The sequence below is a fragment of the Pongo pygmaeus genome, chromosome 10 (genome assembly GCF_028885625.2).
Source record: "Pongo pygmaeus isolate AG05252 chromosome 10, NHGRI_mPonPyg2-v2.0_pri, whole genome shotgun sequence".
NCBI classification, from domain to species: Eukaryota; Metazoa; Chordata; class Mammalia; order Primates; family Hominidae; genus Pongo; species Pongo pygmaeus.
In genome coordinates, this window is record NC_072383.2 from 129,207,560 (window position 1) to 129,229,825 (window position 22,266).

Below are 22,266 nucleotides of genomic sequence, written 5' to 3' on the forward strand. Positions count from 1 at the left end.
TCTGTAACTATTCATTTTTTAACTTCCAGAGTCAGGCACGAAGTTATACCTAACAACGGATCCCAGAAGGGGTCCTGGTGGTGCTGTCAACATAGAAACTTTTAAAGGTCACATTTTTTTCCTTGAATTTCTTTTCAAATTTTCTTTGAGTTTTCCTTTTCAAATTTTAGGTGAGCTTCTTGCGACATGGTGTTTACACTCTCAGAAGAATGAGGGGTTTTGCCTCTGTCTTGTTATATCACAACTTATGTCTTTAGAAGCTATTTCATACTTCACACACCAAGACACTCCAGCGATGTTCTTTAGCAGAGGCAAGGAGTTTAGCATATAGAGAAAATAAAGCAGAGGGAAAAGTGTTACTTCTACAGTGTAAGGTCCATTCATGGTATTTTTCTCCCGAGTTGAGGCTGTAAACACCTATTTCTTGTTTTATAGCTCCATCTGCTGGCAGGTCTTAGAACGTCTTTCTCATCAACACCTTAAATCCTTGGAAAAGTTATGTTCACATTGTATTCCAAAAGGCACCATTTAGTTTTTACAAAGCGAAAGCCTTTGGAAAGCTATTTTTCTTTCAAACTACTGGCTTCCAATGCCTTTTTACCTTGCCCCAAATTTATCAGCCTTCTCTGAGCATAAGAATAACTTGATGTTACTTCTTGAAATTCCTTGCACTCATCCCAGACCTCCTGGAATCAGCATGATCTGGGAGTCTGTATTATTTGGAAGTTCCCTCAGTGGATGCTTACACTCAGGCTAGTGTGGGAAACGCTGACATCTAACCTGCCCCTTTCACGGCACAGATGAGACGTAGGATTTAGGAAGGTGGCTTGGGGAGCCTTCAGCCCTCTCCAGCCCCCAATTCCCAGGCATGCGCTTTTAAGTATGAATAATAAGCAATATGTAGGCCAGGCTCTGTGGCTTATGCCTGTAATCCCTGCACATTGGGAGGCCAAGGTAGGTGGATCACTTGAGCCCAGAAGTTTGAGACCGGCCTGGGCAACATGATGAAACCCTCTTTCTACAAGAAATAACAAAAAAATTAGCTGGGTGTGGTGTCACACACCTGTAGTACCAGCTACAGGGGAGGCTGAGGCAGGAGGATCACCTGAGCCCAGGAGGTCGAGGCTGCAGGGAGCCATGATCTCACCATTGCACTCCAGCCTGACTGACAGAGCCAGACCCTGTCTCAAAAGAACACAAAATTATGTGGGCATGGTGGTGGGTGCCTGTAGTCCCAGCTACTCAGGAGGCTGGGAGACGGAGGTTGCAGTGAGCCGAGATCCTGCCACTGCACTCCAGCCTGGGCGACAGAATGAGACTCCGTCTCACAAAAAAAAAAAAAAAAAAAAAAGGAAAAGCACTATGTTTACCATATAAATGCAGCTTTAAAACCTGTCTGCAGAGGCGACCCTATTTCTACTACCTCCTACAATCATTTTTATAGTTATGGAACATAACAAGTCAGGCAGTTAGTGAGCCTCAGTCCCACTTCCACCTTGACAAATAAACCTGTTCTATCTTACAATATTTCTGCTTGTTTTGTGGCTGTTGACTTTGCCTCCATGAGGAAATTAACTCCTAAGGAGGGCACCTAGCTCGGCGTAGACCCGGTCAGTACCACCTGCGATGCCTTGGAAATGCAGCCGGCGGGTCCCACCTGTGGAGTCTGCAGACCGGAATCTCCGGTGGTCTGCGTCCTAGCCATCCCTGCAGGTGATCCCCCGCAGGTGAAGGCTGAGAACCCCTGCGGTCCACGTTGGCATGCACCCAAGGCACAAGTCATTGAAAGCTAAATTTCCAGTAACGGCCGCCTTGCACCTTAGACTTGCATTGCAGTTTTATTTTCTTTGGGGGAAAAGTTCAAATCTCTGTGTGCTGAGTGAAAGAGCTTCCGACGTTAAGGGCCAGCCCAAGATCGAGTTCACTGCTACAGTAGGGCGCAGGGTGCCCACGTGGGCACAATTTCGAAGTCTATGGAGGGTCTGCTTCGTGCGCCGCCGCCCAGTTCCACAAGCTAGTAGGGAACTGGCCCGACCCAGTGTCGGCCTGCAGGGGGCTCGCACTGGGGGAACTACAGGAGCCAAACCAGGGAAGGCCAGGGGTCTGGGCGAAGCAGAAGAGGAACAGGGCAGGGCCTGGGTGGGGCTGGCCGGGGACTGCGTGAGGCTGGCCGGGGCCTGTGGGGAGGGGCCAGGGCGTGTGCGCGGTGTCTGGGCGGGGCCAGGCGGGGTCTTGGCGGGGCAGGGGCGGGGCCTGTGGGGCGGGGCGGGCCTGGCTTGTGGGGCCTGTGCCGGGTGTCTGGGAGGGGCCAGACGGGGTCTTGGAGGGGCGGGGCCGGGGCCTGCGGGGCGGGGCTCCTCTGGTCCCGCCCCGGCCACATCAGAAACCGCCGTTTGCTGGGCAGCCAATGAGGGCGTGGCGCGCGCCGCTTTCCGCCGTTACTGGGCGTATGGCGTACTGACACGAGGCCGGCGTCTGGGAGGAGGTGTTCATCCGCCCAGGAAAAGAGCGCCTGTTGCTCGCTTCCCGCGTGTCCCTGGCTCTCTCGGGAACCCAGCGCCGAAGGCGAGGTGGGCGCGGGCCGCAGGAGGTCGTGGGAGGTCGGCGGCGCGGAGGGATCTCCGCGGGAGCCGTTGGGGCTGTTGGCCTCGGACTGAGGTGCGAGGACCAGGACTAGGGCGAGGGCAGCGGTCCAAGGTGCGGGGCGAGGCTGAGGTGCTAGGTATGCGGGGGCCGGGGTGCGGGGGCGGCGGCCGGGGGTCCGGGATGTGGAGGTGAGGCTCGAGGTGCGGGGACCGGGTTGCGGGGGATGCAGGAGCCAGATGCGGAGGCGAGGTCGCAGGTGCAGGGGATGCAGGAGCCGGGTGCGGGGTCGAGGTCCCAGGTGCGGGGGATGCAGGAGCCGGGTGCGGGGGCGAGGTCCCAGGTGCGGGAGATGCAGGAGCTCGGGCTGCAGGGGCCGGGGTGCGGGGGCGAGGTCCCAGGTGCGGGAGATGCAGGAGCTCGGGCTGCAGGGGCCGGGGTGCGGGGGCGAGGTCCCAGGTGCGGGAGATGCAGGAGCTCGGGCTGCAGGGGCCGGGGTGCGGGGGCGAGGTCTCAGGTGCGCGGCCGGGGTGAGGCGCTGAGGCCCGACTTGCCGGGTCTGTGGGGCCGGGGTGCGGGGGCGAGGTCCCAGGTGCGGGAGATGCAGGAGCTCGGGCTGCAGGGGCCGGGGTGCGGGGGCGAGGTCTCAGGTGCGCGGCCGGGGTGAGGCGCTGAGGCCCGACTTGCCGGGTCTGTGGGGTCGGGGTGCGGGGGCGAGGTCCCAGGTGCGGGGGGTGCAGGGGCCGGGGTGAGAGGCTGAGGCCTGAGTTGCCGGGGGTGCGGGGGCGGAGGTCTCTGCAGTGGCGGCGGTGCGTGAGACTGCGGGGACCTGGGAGCACTGCAGGAGGGCCTTCGGGACCTCCCGCCCTACCCACGCGGCCGCGGGGCGCGATCTCTGCGGAGGGCGAGGTCCCCTTCCCGCGTCCGCCGCCGCTGCGCTGCGCGCCCTGGAGCCTTGGGAGCCGGACGTTGGGAAGAGGACGGAACTCCGGAGGACCCCAAGTGAGGCGGTGACCGCGACGGCCGGGCTCTGCGAGGCCCGGGGCTCCTCGCGGGTGCTGGCGGCCCGGCCCCTGGCACCTGTGGAGGGAAAGGGGCGGCGGGGCTGCGGCGTTCCGGGATGGATGCTCTCGCTGTCTTCAGCCCCTGCGGCCTCTAGGGCAAAGCCGCCTGGACCCCTGCGCAGCCTGTTCTCTGAGCGCTTTTCTTTTCGTTTTTAAATTGTGGCCAGAGAGACCCCGCTAGCATAGAATGTACCGCTCAACGGTTTTTAGGTGTGTGGCGCGGTGGTGCTTCCCACGTGCACGGCGTCGTCCTGAGCTCAGCGCCGAAGGGACGTTGTTAGGTGGAAGCGTCTTGGGCAGAGCTGGTAGCGAATCGGGCATGTGATTTCCAGCGAGTGTGGTTATTGGAAGCACACACTTGTTTTCTGACTTTAAGAATTCGATATTCAGACTGAGGTGATTTTGAAACTGGAAGGAGATAAAGCTGAAAACCAGAGTTGTGCTGGGAAACCTGGACGTACAGCGCTGAGCTCCCCAGGTATTTAGTGATGAGCACAGCGCGCCGCCGTGGGTTTCAGGCCCTGGAGATGATGAGAATCAGCTGGAGGGCAGCTTCCAGCCGGCTTCTAACTCGGGAGGGCTGAGAGCCGCTCCCCGCCCCGTAATTTCTGTTCCCAGCCAGTCCAGATGCTGCCCGTCAGGGACCAGGCTTTGAGAACTGATGTCCGCTTTAGGAATATTTCCTGCTGGAGATGAGAGTTCAGCTTGTCGCTGTTTTTTAGTCACTGTTTCACACCATTGTTTGTAAGGTGTCAAGCGACGAACTGGGTGCAAAGGCATCAATTGTAATTCGCAGCCTAGTTGGAGAAGCTATGGAGTGCAGGGATGTGGGGAGGGAGAAAACAGGTTACCATGTAGTAGGGTGACCGTGGTCACGCCGGGGAAACGGCTTTCGGAAAAGGGAGCAAGGGATGGCCTGCGAGCTGGTCCTTAAGCGGTTCACTGGATTCTTGTGGTTTCGGAGGAGGGTGAGGCTTTTTTAGCAGAGGATGCGCCACGGTAGAGGGTGAGTCACGGAATTGATAGTGATAGGAAGCCAGTTGTGTTTGCTGGAGTCTCAAGCGGATGCTTTCAGATTGATTGTAGATCAGCAGTCCCCAGTCTCTTTGGCACCAGGGACCGATTTCATGGAAGACAATTTTTCCACGGACCGGTGATGGCTGGTTTCGGGATGAAACGGTTCCACCTCAGATTATCAGGCATTAGATTCTCATAAGGAGCAGGCAGCCCAGATCCTTGGCACGCCCACTTCACAGTAGGGTTCACACTCCTGGGAGAATCTAATGCCTCCACTGATCTGACAGGAGGGGAGCTCAGGCTGTCATGCTCACTCGCTGCGGCTCACTTCCTGCTGTGTGGCCTGGTTCCGGTGCAGGTCCATGGGGCGTGGGGGTTGGTGGTGGTGTGGGGGGAGGGCGGGTTGGTGGGGGGGAGGGGGGTGGTGGTGGTGTGGGGGGACGGGGGTTGGTGGGGGGGAGGGGGGTGGTGGTGGTGGGGAGGGGGTTGGTGGTGGTGGGGAGGGGGTTGGTGGTGGGGGGGGAGGGGGTGGTGGTGGGGGGAGGGTGGTGGTGGGGGGAGGGGTGGTGGTGGTGGGGGGGAGGGTGGTGGTGGGGGGAGGGGTGGTGGTGGTGGGGGGGAGGGTGGTGGTGGTGGGGGGAGGGGGTGGTGGGGGGGGAGGGGGGTTGGTGGGGGGGAGGGGGGTGGTGGTGGTGGGGCGTGGGGGTTGGTGGTGGTGGTGGGGAGGGGGTTGGTGGTGGTGGGGAGGGGGTTGGTGGTGGTGGGGAGGGGGTTGATGGTGGTGGGGGGAGGGGGTGGTGGTGGTGGGGGGAGGGTGGTGGTGGTGGGGGGAGGGGGTGGTGGTGGGGGGGAGGGTGGTGGGGGGGAGGGGGTGGTGGGGGGGAGGGGGTGGTGGGGGGGAGGGGGGTGGGGGGAGGGGGGGGAGGGGGGAGGGGGGTGGTGGTGGTGGGGCGTGGGGGTTGGTGGTGGGAGGGAGGGGGTTGGTGGTGGTGTGAGGGGAGGGGGTTGGTGGTGGTAGGGCGGAGGGGGTTGGTGGTGGTGGTGGTGGTGCTGGGGACGCTGCCTGTGGATTATCGGTAAGAGACTTTCATGCACCACTATGCCCAGTGTGTAACCTGAGCATGCATACGTAATCATTGTCATGATGCGCACATTATAAAATAAATACAAAGCAGTTTAAAATGAGATTTAAAATTAGTTGCAGTATGCTGGCACCTCAGCGAATTATCCTGTGTAAACTCCTTTGGAAATTGCTGATTTAGAGTCATATTGTAAGGGGTCTTATACAATGAATATTTGCTTTAATCCTGTAAAATACAATAGGAAGTCGGAGGTTTTTAAAATTGAAAAATGGCATTAGATTTATCTTTCTGTGAAGATCATGAAGCCAAGAATTTTAGAAGCTGTTAAAACTCAGAGGATGAAAAAGATCATGTGATTTAAGGCAGAGTGATGGTAGATGATGTCATCGCCTGCCCCTATGTAGAACCTTTGATGGTTTCTCATGTGTTGAGTATCTAAGCTGTCTGCAGGACCCTGAGCAGTCTGCTCCCTGCCCACATGAATTCCTCCACTCCCCTTGTTCCTTCCCTTTCCAGTCCCACTGGACATCTTTTGGTTCTGCATCCAATTCAAGCACTTACGTGTGGGTTGTTACCGCTTGTGTGGAAGACTGGTACCACCCTACCTTCCAGTTCCTAATTCTCCATTTCAACTTAAATCTTGTTAGAGGTGGATAACAACGTGCAACAAGTGTTAGAGAATTCTACCAAAGATATTTTGGATTTCTCCTAAGATCTAACTCTTCATATGAAAAAGATAACACTACTAGCATCCTGCCTTCCTGTAGTTTTCTAAGAAGCTGACTTCAAGTTGCTTTTAAAGCTGTGTAAATAACGTGTATTAACACATGCAGTTATAATTTTACCTGCCCTTTCCATTAGAGCTAATGTTTGTTGACTGCTCACTAGAGGCCAGTGTGAGTTCTCATTTGATCCTCACCATTGACTTGTGCAGTAGGTTATTCCAACCATTTGACAAAGAGTCACAGGCTATGTTGTTTTCTCATGTTGTCTAAAATCTGAAGGAGTTGGGTTCAGGCAGTTGAGCTCTGAGGCCTCTACCCTTAATAGCCTGATGACACTGTGTACCACCACGATGAGGGTGAGAGATTGTTACAGCTGAGCCCAAAGCTGATCCCAGCTCACAGGAAGCACTTAGTACCATCATGATGTTGAAGAAATGGAGAGAACGGTCCTGGCAGATGTAGGAGAAATAAAGGAGTAATTTTGAAATCAATGACTCCATTCTTTTTATTTAGATACAATGTAGATGGTGATGCCACTCACCAAGAATGAAATTATGAGACATGAGGTAGAAGAGATACTAGTTTGGGTATGTTCAGTGTTAGCCACACGTGGAACTCTGGGAAAATCCAGGAGGACTCATTATGTATGCAGAAGGATTATCTAAGGGGCCTGGCGAGACACTTGCCACAGGTGCCTGTTTCAGTGTGTGTGTGTGTGAATGTGTCTTTGTATGGGAATATGTGTTACATGTATGTGTATGTGTATCTCCAAATGGGAAAGAAAGAACCAGCTACCAGCATCCTAATTCTTTCAGCACTTTCTCCTCCTAAGTCTGTTTATAATAAATAATCCAAATGAAAAACGAAGTCTTGTATTAAAATAGGTTTTCTCCTTTGGCCCTACTGCAGTGCCCAGTGCAAGGTAAGCAACTGAGTTTGTTGAATGTAGGAATGTTACATTAAAAAAAACTGTCATTAAAGATTAGAAGGATACATAATAATTGCCTAGGGAGCTTACTTTTGAAACTCAAAGAAGTTTAAAGTAACATTGTAGAAATGGTCAAATGTGATTGCCTCTATTGAGTATTGTCTTCAAGATTGTTTCCTCTCCAGAAATAGAAAACAATGACTGGGCGAGCCAGAGCCAGAGCCAGAGGAAGGGCCCGCGGTCAGGAGACATTGCCGCTCGTGGGCTCCACTGCTGTGAGTGCTTCACCGTTTCTGACTACAGAAAATGTCTGAATCTTGATCAGCCTAGGCTATTGAAAATAAACTAAAAACTGTGCTGGGAAGGATATAGGAAGTGAGCAAGGGAGATCATGCCCTGTTTCCTCAGGATATTAGAAGCTGATTCATGACTTTATTTGGTGACTCTTCTCTCAAATTTATTTTTAAGAATAAAATATTTGATTATTAATTTAGATAGGTGTTGGTTGAATTCCTGAGACTTAAGACTAGACATTTTCTCTGGTGTCTGTGACCGCTTGACAAAAAGAATGTTCTTTATTTGCATGTAACTACAGAGTCAGCAACCTGGTTATATTCAGCCTAGGCCTCAGCAGCCACCAGCAGAGGAGGAATTATTTGGCCGTGGACGGCAGAGAGGAACAGCAGGAGGAACAGCCAAGTCACAAGGTGAAGAGAAAGTAAAAGGAAGTCTTAACAACTGTGTTCAACATATACAGTAAATTTTATTGAATTAAAACTTGGTACAAAAATTTGTGCTGAAACTGTTCAAGAAACATTTCCTTATAATGTTGCCATAACACGCAAATACAATTGTGGAAAATACTTAAATATAATTTCTTAAACATTCTATGTATCAGTCTTCATTAATAAATGACTTAAAAAAATGGTTACTCAGGATTTCACATTTAACTCTATGAAACAGTTCCCTATTTGTAACAAGGTAGTGTCTACCTGTAGAGGTAAAGATCATTGTGACCATTAATACATGGGATAACAAATGAAGGCCCTGTTTATAGAAATTAATATAAGTTTAACACATTATTGTTAATTAGACATTGTTTGGACCTTGATTTTCATTCTGTAAAGGGGATGTGGATGCATTGAAGGATTCTTTTTTTTTTTTTTTTTTTTTTTGAGATGGAGTCTAACTCTGTCCCCCAGGCTGGAGTGCAGTGGCGCTCTCTCTGCTCACTGCAGACTCCGCCTCCCTGTTTCCTGCGATTCTCCTGCCTCAGCCTCCTAAGTAGCTGGGACTACAGGCGCCCGCCACTGCGCCCGGCTAATTTTTTTGTATTTTTTAGTAGAGACGGGGTTTCACCACGTTAGCTAGGATGGTCTCGATCTCCTGACCTCGTGATCCACCTGGCGCAGCCTCCCAAAGTGCTGGGATTACAGGCGTGAGCCACCATGCCTGGCCCTTTGAAGGATTCTTAAATAGCACAGTGGTGTGAGGTCTGATTTGTGTTTGAAATAAAATCACTCTAGGAGCTGCATGGAAGGGGGGATTAGCAAGGTTCCCAGTCTTGTCCATTCTGAAATTTGTCCTCTTCATCAAGTGACAAAATCAAGCTTTGGTTAAGTGTCATAGCAGTACTGTAATCTCAAGCAGAACTGATTTCATCATTGTTTATATTCAGAAACTGGCAATTGGATTTTTTCATCCAGAACCGAATTTTTTAAGACAAATTAAAAATTTTTAAGGAAAAATATCAGCCTTTATGACCCTTCAGTGTCATCAGGTTGGATTCAGTATGCGTGATTTAGTGTAGTTACTCACCCAGTGCCATCAATACTTTAAACCAAGCCTCTGGGATAAAAAGCTCACTGAGAGAGACAAATATGAACAGTTACATATTTAAAGGATTTTTAGGTAGAGCCCCCTCCAAATCATGAGGTACAGAAACAAACATGGAAGCGCCTTGTAAAGTGCTTTAGACGTGATATTTAAAATTTCTGACATGCCTGTGATGCTTATTCTCAATTTTTCAGGTGAAGGAATTGACACTCATATTAAACAACTGGTTTCCAAAGTATACCAAGAACTGAAATATTTTAAGCCACTATTATTTCTCTAAGGAAGTCTACAAAGTAGGCAGTTCTGGTGTTTGTGGTCAGAAGAGAACTGGACTCTGATCTTTTTGTTGTTTTGTCCTGGGCTCATGACTGCCATCATTAAGACCTCTGTTTGGTTCAGAACTTCTGTATTTGAGCCCTCCCTGCCAGATCCAGATTCCAGGCTCCATGGGCAGGGCAAAGGGGCAGGAAGTACAAAAGTCACAAGTCAGCTATTGGCTCTCTTATGGAATTTTTCCAAAAGTGTCATCCTGCAATTTCTGCTTAAGTCTGTTAGGCCATCCCAAACCATGGGGAGGGTGGAAATTTTAGTCTATTAAGTGTATTACTCCAAAAATAGAATTTATTTAAAGAATGAGGGGTTAGTTATTGGATAGTCAACTGGTAATCTCTTTTACACAAGATAACATACCTATTAATTGACAGCTGGAATTTTAACACTTGACTACAAAGTTCATATTCGTTTTTTGGCTCACATCATATTGTTGATCTGAGATAATTGTATAATTTCAGCAAATCAAATGACTTGAATAATTTAGGTTCTTATAACCACAGCTTGTAGCACTAAGCATGAACTGATTAATCACGACCTTATTGCCTATACCAGTGTGAGATGCATGTCATGGCCATAGAATATGTGCAGATGCAGAAATCCATTCTTCTGGTTCTGAAGGGAATCAGGTGGTGAAGAAGTTGCATTTTAGATGTAAGTTTTCTAATCCAGGTTACAGATTTAAACCCCCTAAACCACCAATTTCTGTAGTTGTAATTGCATCATGACAGACTGTGGAAAATACATGAAGACCTTTAGGTAGTTATCAGACTTACAGAAAAATAATTTCCCAGTCAGCAAACATATGCTCCTGCACTCTTGCACCACAGTCCAGTTGGCTTGATCTCTTGATTCAAGGTTTACATCTCTTGAAAGGGTGCATGTGCAATTGCCCAGGACAGTGACAAGAAGGCCTTTATTAATGAAGTTATAACTAGGAAACTATTCTCTCGTTAGGCTGGCAGATACCTAAAACATGTTGATAGGATTGTTTCATGCCTTGTCTTCTACACCTCAGTATCCTTTGGATTACATGTAATAGCACTATGGGAGTTAATGTTGTCATCCTTTATTTCATGCTTTATATTGCCCAAGTACATAATTTTTCTTTTTTTTTTTTAAGAACTCCAGATATCTGCTGGATTTCAGGAGTTATCATTAGCAGAGAGAGGAGGCCGTCGTAGAGATTTTCACGATCTTGGTGTGAATACAAGGCAGAACCTAGACCATGTTAAAGAATCAAAAACAGGTAGGTTAATGAAGAAGAAGTTTTGTGAGATTACATCTCAGGTACACAGGACAGTGAATTGAGGCACTTTAGGTATTTATTTGGCCAAGGATCCTGCATGGCTTTTCCATTTTCCTCTCTCACTTTCTTTTGGCGTTGATGAAGTAGGTTATAGATATCTTTAATTGCACATTTTGAAATGTCATCTCATTAAATATTAATAGATCATTTTTAAAACTCTTTGCCATGAAGAGATTTAGTTGGTTTTGTTGCAAATTATTTGTAAATTACTTAGTCTAAGGAAGATTTGTTTCTAAATATATGCTTCTTTAGAAATTCACCTAAAGAGATAGACTAGTGGTCTCCAAAGTCAGATGTCTGAGGACTTTCATGTTGTCCGCTGCTCTTAGCCTTATGTTTACGGAACTGTGCCTGCCTTGTCATGGTAGGAAAGGTTTCAAGGAAAAATAAACTTGATATTTTGTTAATTGACTATAACTTGCTTTTCCAGGTTCTTCAGGCATTATAGTAAGGTTAAGCACTAACCATTTCCGGCTAACATCCCGTCCCCAGTGGGCCTTATATCAGTATCATATTGACTATAACCCACTGATGGAAGCCAGAAGACTCCGTTCAGCTCTTCTTTTTCAACATGAAGATCTAATTGGAAAATGTCATGCTTTTGATGGAACGATATTATTTTTACCTAAAAGACTACAGCAAAAGGTTATTTGGGAAAAGGGAGATGGGGGATTTTCACTTCAAAGCAGAACTACCACAATGTAAGATAGTTCACATGGCTTTTAGAGAGACCCCAGGAGTCTCCTGTCTGATGTGACTTGGAATAAACACATAGAGTACTTTGGCATTATTGTAGCATTGTCAGATTTGTCTGGGTAACTTGATGATTACAATTGAGTTATAATACACTTAGCCACTCTTTTTCTCAGAGCCATTTTTTAAAAATCCAGTTAAAATATTTTGTGGTTTTCAGTGTTGCCTTATTAAGCAAGTAGTATGTGATCGGGCATCATTGTCCTTTAAGGATTTAAAGTTTGGGTTTTCCACCTCTCTGGCTTCAGGTTACTGAAGTTTTTAGTAAGACCCGGAATGGAGAGGATGTGAGGATAACGATCACTTTAACAAATGAACTTCCACCTACATCACCAACTTGTTTGCAGTTCTATAATATTATTTTCAGGAGGTATGTGTTTTATTTCAACATTTTATTAAGAAAAAACCAGCAAAGTTGAAATAATTGTACATTGAACATCTGCATTCAATTCTCCTAGATTTTCAACATTGGTTGGGATTATTGAGTTTCTCTGTGTTGCAGTAACTTAAGGTGTGGTTTACTGATGGAAAATTCATTTATTTGCTTTAAGCAAGTATCCTGCCTTTACTTCCCTAATTCTGTTGACTTCAAATACTGTCTGAGCTTGTCAAATACTGTCTGAGCTTGTGCTCAGACCACTCATATCCTCGAGGGCTATTGCGAACTTGGTATTCCTTCTCCTCACGGTGGGTCCTTGCTCAGGAGGAGGGGCAGAGTTCAGGTCGTTTGTTCCACCGCAGGAGATATACTGCGTGCTTGATAATTTGCTTTCAGTGTACATATCACATATTCCCTATCCAAAAGCAAGACGCGTGTTCTGCAAAAATTTGTATTTTTTGAGGGGGATGAGAAACAATCTGGATAAGGCTGAAATTTTTGTGAGAATAATGGGGCATAATACTTGTATTTGTAATTTCCCTCTTTAAGTTAGTCATAAGATAACTGTCACTGATGATAGAACAATTCATCGTGATAAATACTTGTTTTGAGTTAATGTAACTGGTAAATTGATTTTTCCCTAAACGAGGGGTTGGCAAACTTCTCTCTGCAAAGGGCCAGATAGTAAACATCTTAGGCTTTGAAAGCCATGTCATCTCTTGCAGCTATTCAGCTCTATTACTGGACCGCCGAAACAGCCAGAGACAGCGTGTAACTGAGCTGTCATGGCTGTGTGCCAGTAAAACTATTGGTGGATGCTGAAGTCTGAATTTCAGATAATTCATGTATCATGAAATAATCTTTTATTTTTTCCAACCTCAAGGATATTTGAAAACCATTGTTAACTCACAGGCCGTAAAAAACAGCAGGCAGGTTGGATTTGGCCTGGCTACAGACCACAGTTTGCCAACCCCTGCTCTAAACGACATGCTGTTCTGATTGCCATATTAGAGATACTTATCAATATTCACTTTTCTGACCTTTCAATTTCTAGGCTTTTGAAAATCATGAATTTGCAACAAATTGGACGAAATTATTATAACCCAAATGACCCAATTGATATTCCAAGTCACAGGTTTGTATGAAGTAGAACGTTTAATATTCCTTAGGCTTAATGACAGACTTTTGAGATGATAACCTAATTTGAAATGGTCAGATTTACTACAGTGACTGTTAATGCCACCCATCACATTGTGTGACTATTTAACTTGAGTAATGAGGAGACGTCCCAGAATATTTGGATTTTTAAAAAATCACATAATTTACCTGTCACTAGGGAAGAATACATAGTTGTCCAGTGCTAAGTTTGTATTTTTGCCCTTAGGTAATAAAAATAATCAGTTAATGTGGTGTATCAAGATTGCAGCCCAACTGAAAAACCACCTGCTGGGTACTGTGCTCACAACCTCAGTGATGGGACCACTCGTCCCCCAGACCTCAGCATTATGCAGTATGCCCATGTCACAAACCTGCATGTGTGCCCCTTGAATCTAAAGTTGAAATAAGAAATAAAAGGCTGGGCATGGTGGCTCATGCCTGTAATCCCAGCACTTTGGGAGGCCAAGGCAGGTGGATCACGAGGTCAGGAGTTCTAGACCAGCGTGGCCAAGATGGTGAAACCCCATCTCTACTAAAAATACAAAAATTATCCAGGTGTGGTGGCGAGCACCTGTAATCCCAGCTACTCGAGAGGCTGAGGCAGAGAAGTGCTTGAACCCGGGAGGCGGAGGTTGCAGTGAGCCGAGATCGTGCCAACTCCAGCCTGGGTGACAGAGCGAGACTCTGTCTAAGAAAATAAATAAATAAAAAAGAAAGAAAATATTGCAGCCCAACAGGTTTATGTTTATAATAATAATTGTAGGTGCTTTCAATTAGATTGGCAACTTTTTAAAGTCTTAGGCCAGTGTAATGAATAGCTAAATAAAGTACATTCATTTAAAATGAAACTTATACAATTATTATAATGTTGTTGAAGGTCTTAAAGCTGGAACCATGTAAATCCTAGAAATAAGGAAATTGATTCATTCAAAAACTTTATAGTTTAGACCCAGTTAATAAAAGTGAAAACGCAACTTAGTGTGTGCAGAATGTGTTGAATGTGGAGAGGTTCTTCGTGACCCCCATCTTGTCTGACAGGTTGGTAATTTGGCCTGGCTTCACTACTTCCATCCTTCAGTATGAAAACAGCATCATGCTCTGCACTGACGTTAGCCATAAAGTCCTTCGAAGTGAGACTGTTTTGGATTTCATGTTCAACTTTTATCATCAGACAGAAGAACATAAATTTCAAGAACAAGTTTCCAAAGAACTAATAGGTTTAGTTGTTCTTACCAAGTAAGACTGCTTTTTAAAGTGCAAAATAATTTTTTGTGAGTCAAAGTATTGTGACTTTCTAGTTCTACCATGTTAAGAAATAGTATTTAAAATTGAGTGGTGGGAATAGCACAAAACAAGGGTGAGGGTATTTTTCACCTTTCCCAGGATCATAGTTTTGGGGATAACATAACTCATCTGGACAGGACAAATAGCTAGTGATTTTTATCCTTTTAAATTATTTTATTTTCTGTTAGTAATTTAGTCACTTCCCCCATCCATCTGGCATGGTCTGTAAGAAACCCTGTTCCTTCTTTTTCCAACCTTGTATATAAGCAGGTGATTTGAAATTTTAGAGAATACATGCTGTCTAGTCTCTCTTTTTAATATCAGTTCTTCACATTTCCATCAAATGCAGTCAAATCCCAACTGATCCCTAGGTATAACAATAAGACGTACAGAGTGGATGATATTGACTGGGACCAGAATCCCAAGAGCACCTTTAAGAAAGCCGACGGCTCTGAAGTCAGCTTCTTAGAATACTACCGGAAGGTAAGATGCTAGTGGTATTATCTTTTTCATATGAAGTAGTTAGATCTTAGGAGAAATCCAAAATATCTTTGGTAGAATTCTCTAACACTTGTTGCACATTTGGAACAAGTTGCTTTTAAAGCTGTGTGTAAATGTATTTGTTAGGGCAATCACAGCATAATTTTATTCATTACCAAATTATTAAAATGCCTCTTTTTATTTGGTACAGTTCACGTAATGAGAAGTGCCCTGTCCTGGTTCCCTTTTTCCAGTAGAATGAAAGCTTACATTTGAATTGAAGCCTATGGAGGACAAGTAGGTTGGGTAACAGGTGGTGAGCAGTGGGAGTTAAGAGCTTGCCATGCTGTCTCTCCCTCCATAATCAACATTTCACTTAATTTCACCTTGGAGAGGGATGCGAATTAAAGATCTTTGAACCTTCAGTATCATTTCTGCTAAACCTACTGCCTGTGGGTTAACTCTTTTGATTTACATGTTAACAAAATGCAGACAGGCTTGTTAGCATAGGCTAGATCAGGTCTTTTGGGCAATTATCTAAAACAATTTTTAAAGAGATGATTCTAGTTTTGAAAAGATCATCAAAGGCAAATAGCAAGAAAGAACAACTATTGACTAGAAGAAACTAAACTGTTTATATAAGAATGCATGCTAACATTGTTTTAGTACTCAGAGATGAGCAGATCTGGCCCCCAAATCCTTAGAACGTCACATTCCATTTGATATGTTAAAAGCGCAGGAAAATTGTTTCTAGAAAACTACCAATTAAAATCTCAAAACTTGTCTTTGAATTGCTAACATTTCACATTTTCTTCTACTTTCAATAGAGTATTTCCTGTTTCTAAAAATTTGGGTAAATGAGCTTAAATATGAAAAGTATTCATATTTTGCATGGAAAGTATGCATCTTATCAGTGGCCTTGGAAAGGTCTGTGTGCTGCTGTCCAGCTGCTCTGCTGTGACTAAAAAGATAAGAAGCCACTACGGAGGGAGGGATTCTATGAGACGCTGCATGAAGGGCTGACCTTATTCCTGGCAAGATGGAAACAGCCAGGGGTCATTTCAGCATGTCTTTCCTCCCACTGTTTTCAGCCTCTTTACTCCTTGAGGACTCCAACCATGCCCAACCTGGATCCCTCTGGGTGTCAGAGGTTACTGTGAGGAATGAGTTGTGGCATTTTTCTGTCGTTAATTTTAGTAATCACTCTCAGGGATGGTAGAAGTTGGTATATCAACAGCAAATATAAAGGAAACATCAGCTGAAAATGTGATTTAAACCTGAAGCAAGGTCAGTGGAACCTCTCCCCTTCCCTGACTGGTACTGAGTGTCCTGTGGCAGCTCATCCTCCTGTAAGTGGTGTTTTATGTGTTATCATACTTAGGAGCTCTGCCCAGACCCCTTTTACTATATGTTCACTCCCTGGGTGATTTCCAGTCTCCTCTGCCCAGGCTTCAGGCATGAAATGTTAAGAATCCCCAGACTTCCAGTTCCAGCCTAGACTTGTCTAAGCTTAGCTGCCTGGTTGTTCTAAGTATTTGGATGACTCAAAGATACCTCTCCCATGTTGCCAATGTTGAATGTGTTCTGTCTTCTCAACACCACCCCTACTCGGTGCTCTTGGTCAACGCAGAGAAGGTAACTTGGACAGAGGCAAGAGATTTTATGGTTTATATACCCCATGCCTAAGTAGGTTCTTGGATATTTGAATAAACAAATGGTGGATGAGTCACACGTCAGATCTCCGCACCTTCCCCTGCCTCCTAGTACTGTTTGTCCAATTCTGTCACTCACCTTGTTATCTGAATTGCCTTCATTTTTCTCCTTTTCTAAATGGCATCTCCTGTCCAGGCCCTATTTTTATAATTCATTTAACTAGTCTTAGTATTTATTTCCTCTGCCTTCTGATCAATCAACTCATACACATCTGTTCTTCTTCTTCCCCTTCCCCCCAGAAATGATGTGGCACCCGTGGCCCTGTGTCTTGTGAAGTGTGGTGATCTTTCTCCATGAGACCCTACTTGCTGCTTTATTCTCATGGCGTGTCCCCCACTGTGCCTTTAGACTAAACACAGGGCTGTGTCCCCTCTGTTGGACACACCCTGTATGCTTGTGCTTGAGATCTCAGCTCAGGTTCTTTCTCTAGAGAAGACTTCTCTGGAAATCAGGGATAATCAGATATCTTTAGTAGAAATAATTAATGAAAGACATTAAGATATTTAAAAGAATCAAAGAATTCTTAGATTTTCTGGTAGAAATGCAGTTTTAGTAGTAAGTGATGGTTTGGGATTGAAGATAATATCTAGGAAACAGAGTAGAAGAAGGAAGGGTGTTTGGAAGAGAAGGTCATAGTTGGTTTTTAAAATAAAAGGTTTAACAGTAATGTCTAATAAAAATGAGAGTGCTGTTTTTTCAGGTGTAGAGGAAAATGTTTAAAAATATTTGACAGGGCCAGGCACGATGGCTCATGCCTGTAGTCCCAGCACTCTGGGAGGCCGAGGTGGGTGGATCACCTAAGGTCAGGAGTTCGAGACCAGCCTGGCCAACATGGTGAAACCTCGTCTCTACTAAAAATACAAAAATTAGCTGCGTGTGGTGGCGTATGCCTGTAATTCCAGCTACTCGCAAGGCTGAGGCAGGAGAATCGCTGGAACCCGGGAGACAGAGGTTGCAGTGAGCCGAGATAGCACCACAGCACTCCAGCCTGGGCGACAGAATGAATCTCTGTCTCAAATAAATGAATGAATGAATGAATGACAGGCTGTTTGGGCCCTAAGAATATAAAAGTGGAGGGGGGGTAGTGAGTACAAGTTATGTATCAGGAACCACGTCCTTAAGGCCTTGGGTGAAATTGGGTGAGAGAGGGCACACTTCTGAAATTACGACCACACTTCTACCGTGTGTGTTTGCAAGTCAGTGATGTGGTATGGAGGGTAACTGTTCCCAGACTCCTCATTTTAAAACGTTATAAAATAGGTAGTATAGCTATGTGAAGCAGAAGTCAGATATGAGTGTTCTACTTAAAATTTTCTTATTTGAAACAAGAATGGGCTAGAATTCATGGTTTCTTAATTCACGAGGGTTTGTAGTAGGTGGCCAGGACCTTGTCATATGCTAGGAATAAGAAATATGCAAGTACCCTTAGTCTGCTGATGAGAGACAGACTAAGGACATGCTGTGATGATGTTCTTCTGGTGTGCTCAGTGGAGGTGTGTGGTTTTTTTGTTCTTCTGGTGTTCTCAGTGGAGGTGTGTGGTTTGTTCTTCTGGTGTGCTCAGTGGAGGTGTGTGGTTTTTGTTCTTCTGGTATGCTCAGTGGAGGTGTGTGGTTTTTTTTTTTTAAAAGCTGGATCTGAATTAAGCAGGATGCTAAGAAAATCTGTTTTCAGCAAGATGCAGGATGTGATAGGAAAGAGGATCTTTGAGACACAGAGCCAGAACCTGTAGTGAAGAGAACTCAAACAAAGTCTGTCATGGTTCTAGAATTGCTGAGCTGAGCTGGAGGCCAGAGAGCTCATCTTTTGAGGACATTAAATCATGAATATTGGCTGGGTGCCGTGACTCACGCCTCTAGTCCTAGCATTTTGGGAGGCTAAGGCAGGCAGATCACCTGAGGTCAGGAGATGGAGACCAGCCTGGCCAACATGGTGAATCCTTGTCTCTGCTAAAAACACAAAATTAGCCAGGCACGGAGGTGCACGCCTGTAGTCCCATCTACTCAGGAGGCTGAGGCAGGAGAATCACCTGAACCCGGGAGGCAGAGGTTGCAGTGAGCCGAGATCATGCCACTGCGCTCCAGCCTGGGTGACAGAGTGAGACTCCATCTCAAAAAAAAAAAAAAAAAAACATGAATGTCATTTTTTGCTGTTTAACGAATTGTAAACACTTATTTTGGGCAGTGATTGCATATGGGGAACCTTAATACTTCTTAATTGAAATTTGACTTCTTGAAAATGTCAAGATTTTATAAAAAACTTTTTCTAATTAAAAATGCCCTGTAGCATAGGAACTTCTTCCCTTCCCCTCTTTATTCTTACAGTGAGACTGCTTTTATTAGTAAGTTCTTACAATAACAGAAAATAGTTTTAGAGGAATCATCCTATGGTGAAGATGCAGAGTTACACAGACTACTGTTTCTAAACCAAGAAATAAAAAATTAAGCAACAAGAACTGTGACTAACAAAGTCTGAACTCAGAACCATACCGTCCTGGACCATCACAGTTTTTAGGAAAAAGATAGGGCGCTCAGTAGAGCATAGAAATCACAACCTCTGTTTTAAGAAGGTTAAAAAAAAATGCCTTTTTTAAAACTTTACTCTGAAGCTATTATCAGCCTTGCTATTGGCATCAGCTCTTTATTTTTTTAAAAAATGAAACCCTTTTTGCCCACTGAGATGCTACTCGAGGCATTTGCCGTGAACAGCGACCCTTTCCTCTCTTGAGCAGCAATACAACCAAGAGATCACCGACTTGAAGCAGCCCGTCTTGGTCAGCCAGCCCAAGAGAAGGCGGGGCCCTGGGGGGACACTGCCAGGGCCTGCCATGCTCATTCCTGAGCTGTGCTATCTTACAGGTACTGTTATATTTCATTTACTCGGAAGGAAGCCACTGGATTTACCCTTTCTTTCCTAGGAGTCCTCAGACATTCCTTTACTTCCCCTTCCCTCCCCCCAGAAAACCTTTTATTAAAACTGCTTTCTTTCCTGGGAATTCCCACTCACCATCACCCTATACTCCAGTTATTTAGACCTGATTATTATTTCTCTAACCATATGCCTTTAAATGTCTTATTTAAAGGTCTAACTGATAAAATGCGTAATGATTTTAACGTGATGAAAGACTTAGCAGTTCATACAAGACTAACTCCAGAGCAAAGGCAGCGTGAAGTGGGACGACTCATTGATTACATTCATAAGTAAGTCATTGATTTCACTGGGGCATGGTTTCAGTTTTGTGTTTAGTATTTTATGTGGCTTTGAGGGGTATCTTTTGAGGGAGTGGCATAAAGTAACTTTCTCCTTTTGTATCTGTAGTATTTGGGGTGGGCTTGTTCTTCGTGTTTCTAAGCAAGGCTACCTATACCTCACTTATTCCTCAGGAAATAATGAAGTTAAACTTTGCAGCGCGTAGTCTTTCTAATTCTTCTGTTAGAAAAAGGTAACAACAGAAAAAGGGGATGTTTTTGGTCAAATCTTTTTTCTACCTTTGTTATATCAAGGGGTTTCCTTTGACGGGGAGAAAGTTTGGGCATCAGAATTTTAAGTTGAAGAATGTCATGAAGAGAAGCCTGAAGGTGATGAGAGAAAGATGATTGTGCACCTGTGCCGGCTGGCATTCTCACCAGCGCCTTAACCCTGACGGCGACATTGGAATGTGTTGTAGGCTGGAGTGGATATCTGTTTGACTGTGTCTTTTTGCTGTGTCTCTTTGTTGAGTGGCATGTAAATGTGTTAAATTTACAGAAACGATAATGTTCAAAGGGAGCTTCGAGACTGGGGTTTGAGCTTTGATTCCAACTTACTGTCCTTCTCAGGAAGAATTTTGCAAACAGAAAAGATTCACCAAGGTGGAAAAACAGTAAGGCAGTTTTTTGTCGTTGTCGTTGTTATTGTTGTTGTTTTTGAGACGGAGTCTCGCTCTGTCCCCCAGGCTGGAGTACAGTGGTGCAATCTCAGCTCACTGCAAGCTCCGAATAAGGCAGTTTTTAAAGTTGACAATCAAGTGAGACTTGGGTCAGATGACAATAAAGCAAGTGGGAATAACTGAGTTCCATGCCAGAATGATCTTTTCCTCACCTTTCTCTTCTCCCCTTGCACATCCACTCTCTATCAACCCACGTGAGCAGCCCGGGACTTCAGAAATAGGTACATCCCAGGAGGAGAAAACGTGGAAGCCCTAGAGAATGTGGAGCCTGTAGCTGGGTCCTCAAAAATAATCTGTAAGACTTAGCTAAAAAGTGGTTCGATTTTTTTTTTTTTCAATAACTTGAGCTAAAGTGTAGAATCCTAACTATCTGCTTGGGTTGATATTTTGACTGCCACTAAAATGATGGAAAATCCCTGATTTGATTGGCCTGGACCATTTGTTTATAGAGATAATATATTAATTATTATGATACCTTTTATGTTTCATTTTCAGAGAAGGAAAAGTGTTCTAAAAATATTTTTAGTGTAATTAAAGCACTGTAAAGTGCCAATATTTTTAATTTTTTTTTTTTTTTTTTTTTTTAGAAAATGTTGTCCTTCCTGCCTTTGAAATGTCCTGTGAACAGTGATCTCATAATGTAATTTAATAGTCTGGTTGCATCATTTACGCTATCCCCTGCATGAGGCCAGTCAGGGAGGTGGCCAGGACACACAGAAGACACCGGGCTGCTCCCTGTGATGACCAGCACTCGGGTGCTGTGCTTCGCATTTATTTCACTTTCTGTCTTGCTGTCAGAGGTTTTTGTAGCTTGCTTGCGGCATATAACACCTCATCAAGTTGCTTTACTCTCAAAGCCTTATTTTTTAATATTTTCATTATGAAGAAAAGAGTAGCTATACTTGTAAGATTTTTTAAAAGCTTAAGGAGAATGCAACTAAAGCATTTAGGGAAGTACCTGGTCCAAGTAAGCATTTGAGTGGCAGCTGTCTGTATGAGTGTATTTTAAGTAAAATTGCCATCATCCTTTGGATATGTTTTAGAGTCTGCCCCTATTGAGGACATTTTCTCTGTCCCTGTAATTCAAGCATAAGAGCAGTACACTAAGTTTCAAAATATGCCATGGTACGATTATTGAAGACTTTTTGGCTTGATCACTGAGAACTTACAATGGAATTTACAGTGTGTCTGAACTCTCTTCTAGTTTGATTACAATCCACAATTTGCAGATTGGTCCAAAGAAACAAGAGGTGCACCATTAATTAGTGTTAAGCCACTAGATAACTGGCTGTTGATCTATACGCGAAGAAATTATGAAGCAGCCAATTCTTTGATACAAAATCTATTTAAAGTTACACCAGCCATGGGCATGCAAATGAAAAAAGCAATAATGTAAGTTAATCAAGTCATTTCTGCTCTGAAAGTTGCTTAGCAGTCATTTGAGGGGGTGGGAACTCAAAAGTGATGGAACTATTAAAAATACAAACTACTTTATCTTAATTGAAAGATTTGATGTGGCTCCCTGTAATGCAGATAAACAGAAACATATTTTCATAACTAAGAATGGGTGGGAGAAACAACCAAGTAAGACAGTTTCTGAAACCTGCGTGCTTAAAATATTGCTTTTTGTATTAGAAACAGCCCTTGGCATGAATGGCTAGTCTCGGTGTTTGATTTCATGTTTTATACAGAAACGTTT

The 22,266-nt window shown here is 44.9% G+C and overlaps 1 protein-coding gene across 6 annotated transcripts in view; it reads left to right on the forward strand.

Moving 5' to 3' along the window:
* Positions 1-2,434: 2,434 nt before the first annotated feature.
* The window catches only part of PIWIL1 (piwi like RNA-mediated gene silencing 1), a 35,009-nt gene continuing 15,177 nt past the window's right edge, over positions 2,435-22,266 (forward strand). For 2 of the 6 annotated variants that reach the window (XM_054443044.1, XM_054443048.1), the window contains exons 1-13: positions 2,502-2,722; positions 7,585-7,674; positions 7,995-8,106; positions 10,689-10,814; positions 11,305-11,519; positions 11,876-11,997; positions 13,061-13,141; positions 14,203-14,400; positions 14,820-14,931; positions 19,371-19,497; positions 19,722-19,839; positions 20,387-20,501; positions 21,772-21,959. In XM_054443044.1, coding sequence (XP_054299019.1) covers positions 7,597-7,674; positions 7,995-8,106; positions 10,689-10,814; positions 11,305-11,519; positions 11,876-11,997; positions 13,061-13,141; positions 14,203-14,400; positions 14,820-14,931; positions 19,371-19,497; positions 19,722-19,839; positions 20,387-20,501; positions 21,772-21,959 — 1,592 coding nt within the window. In that variant the 5' untranslated portion in view covers positions 2,502-2,722; positions 7,585-7,596. Of the gene's footprint in view, positions 2,723-7,584; positions 7,675-7,994; positions 8,107-10,688; positions 10,815-11,304; positions 11,520-11,875; positions 11,998-13,060; positions 13,142-14,202; positions 14,401-14,819; positions 14,932-19,370; positions 19,498-19,721; positions 19,840-20,386; positions 20,502-21,771; positions 21,960-22,266 lie in introns of all 6 variants that reach the window. The other 4 variants (XM_054443045.1, XM_054443047.1, XM_054443046.1 and 1 more) reach the window with 4 other exon arrangements.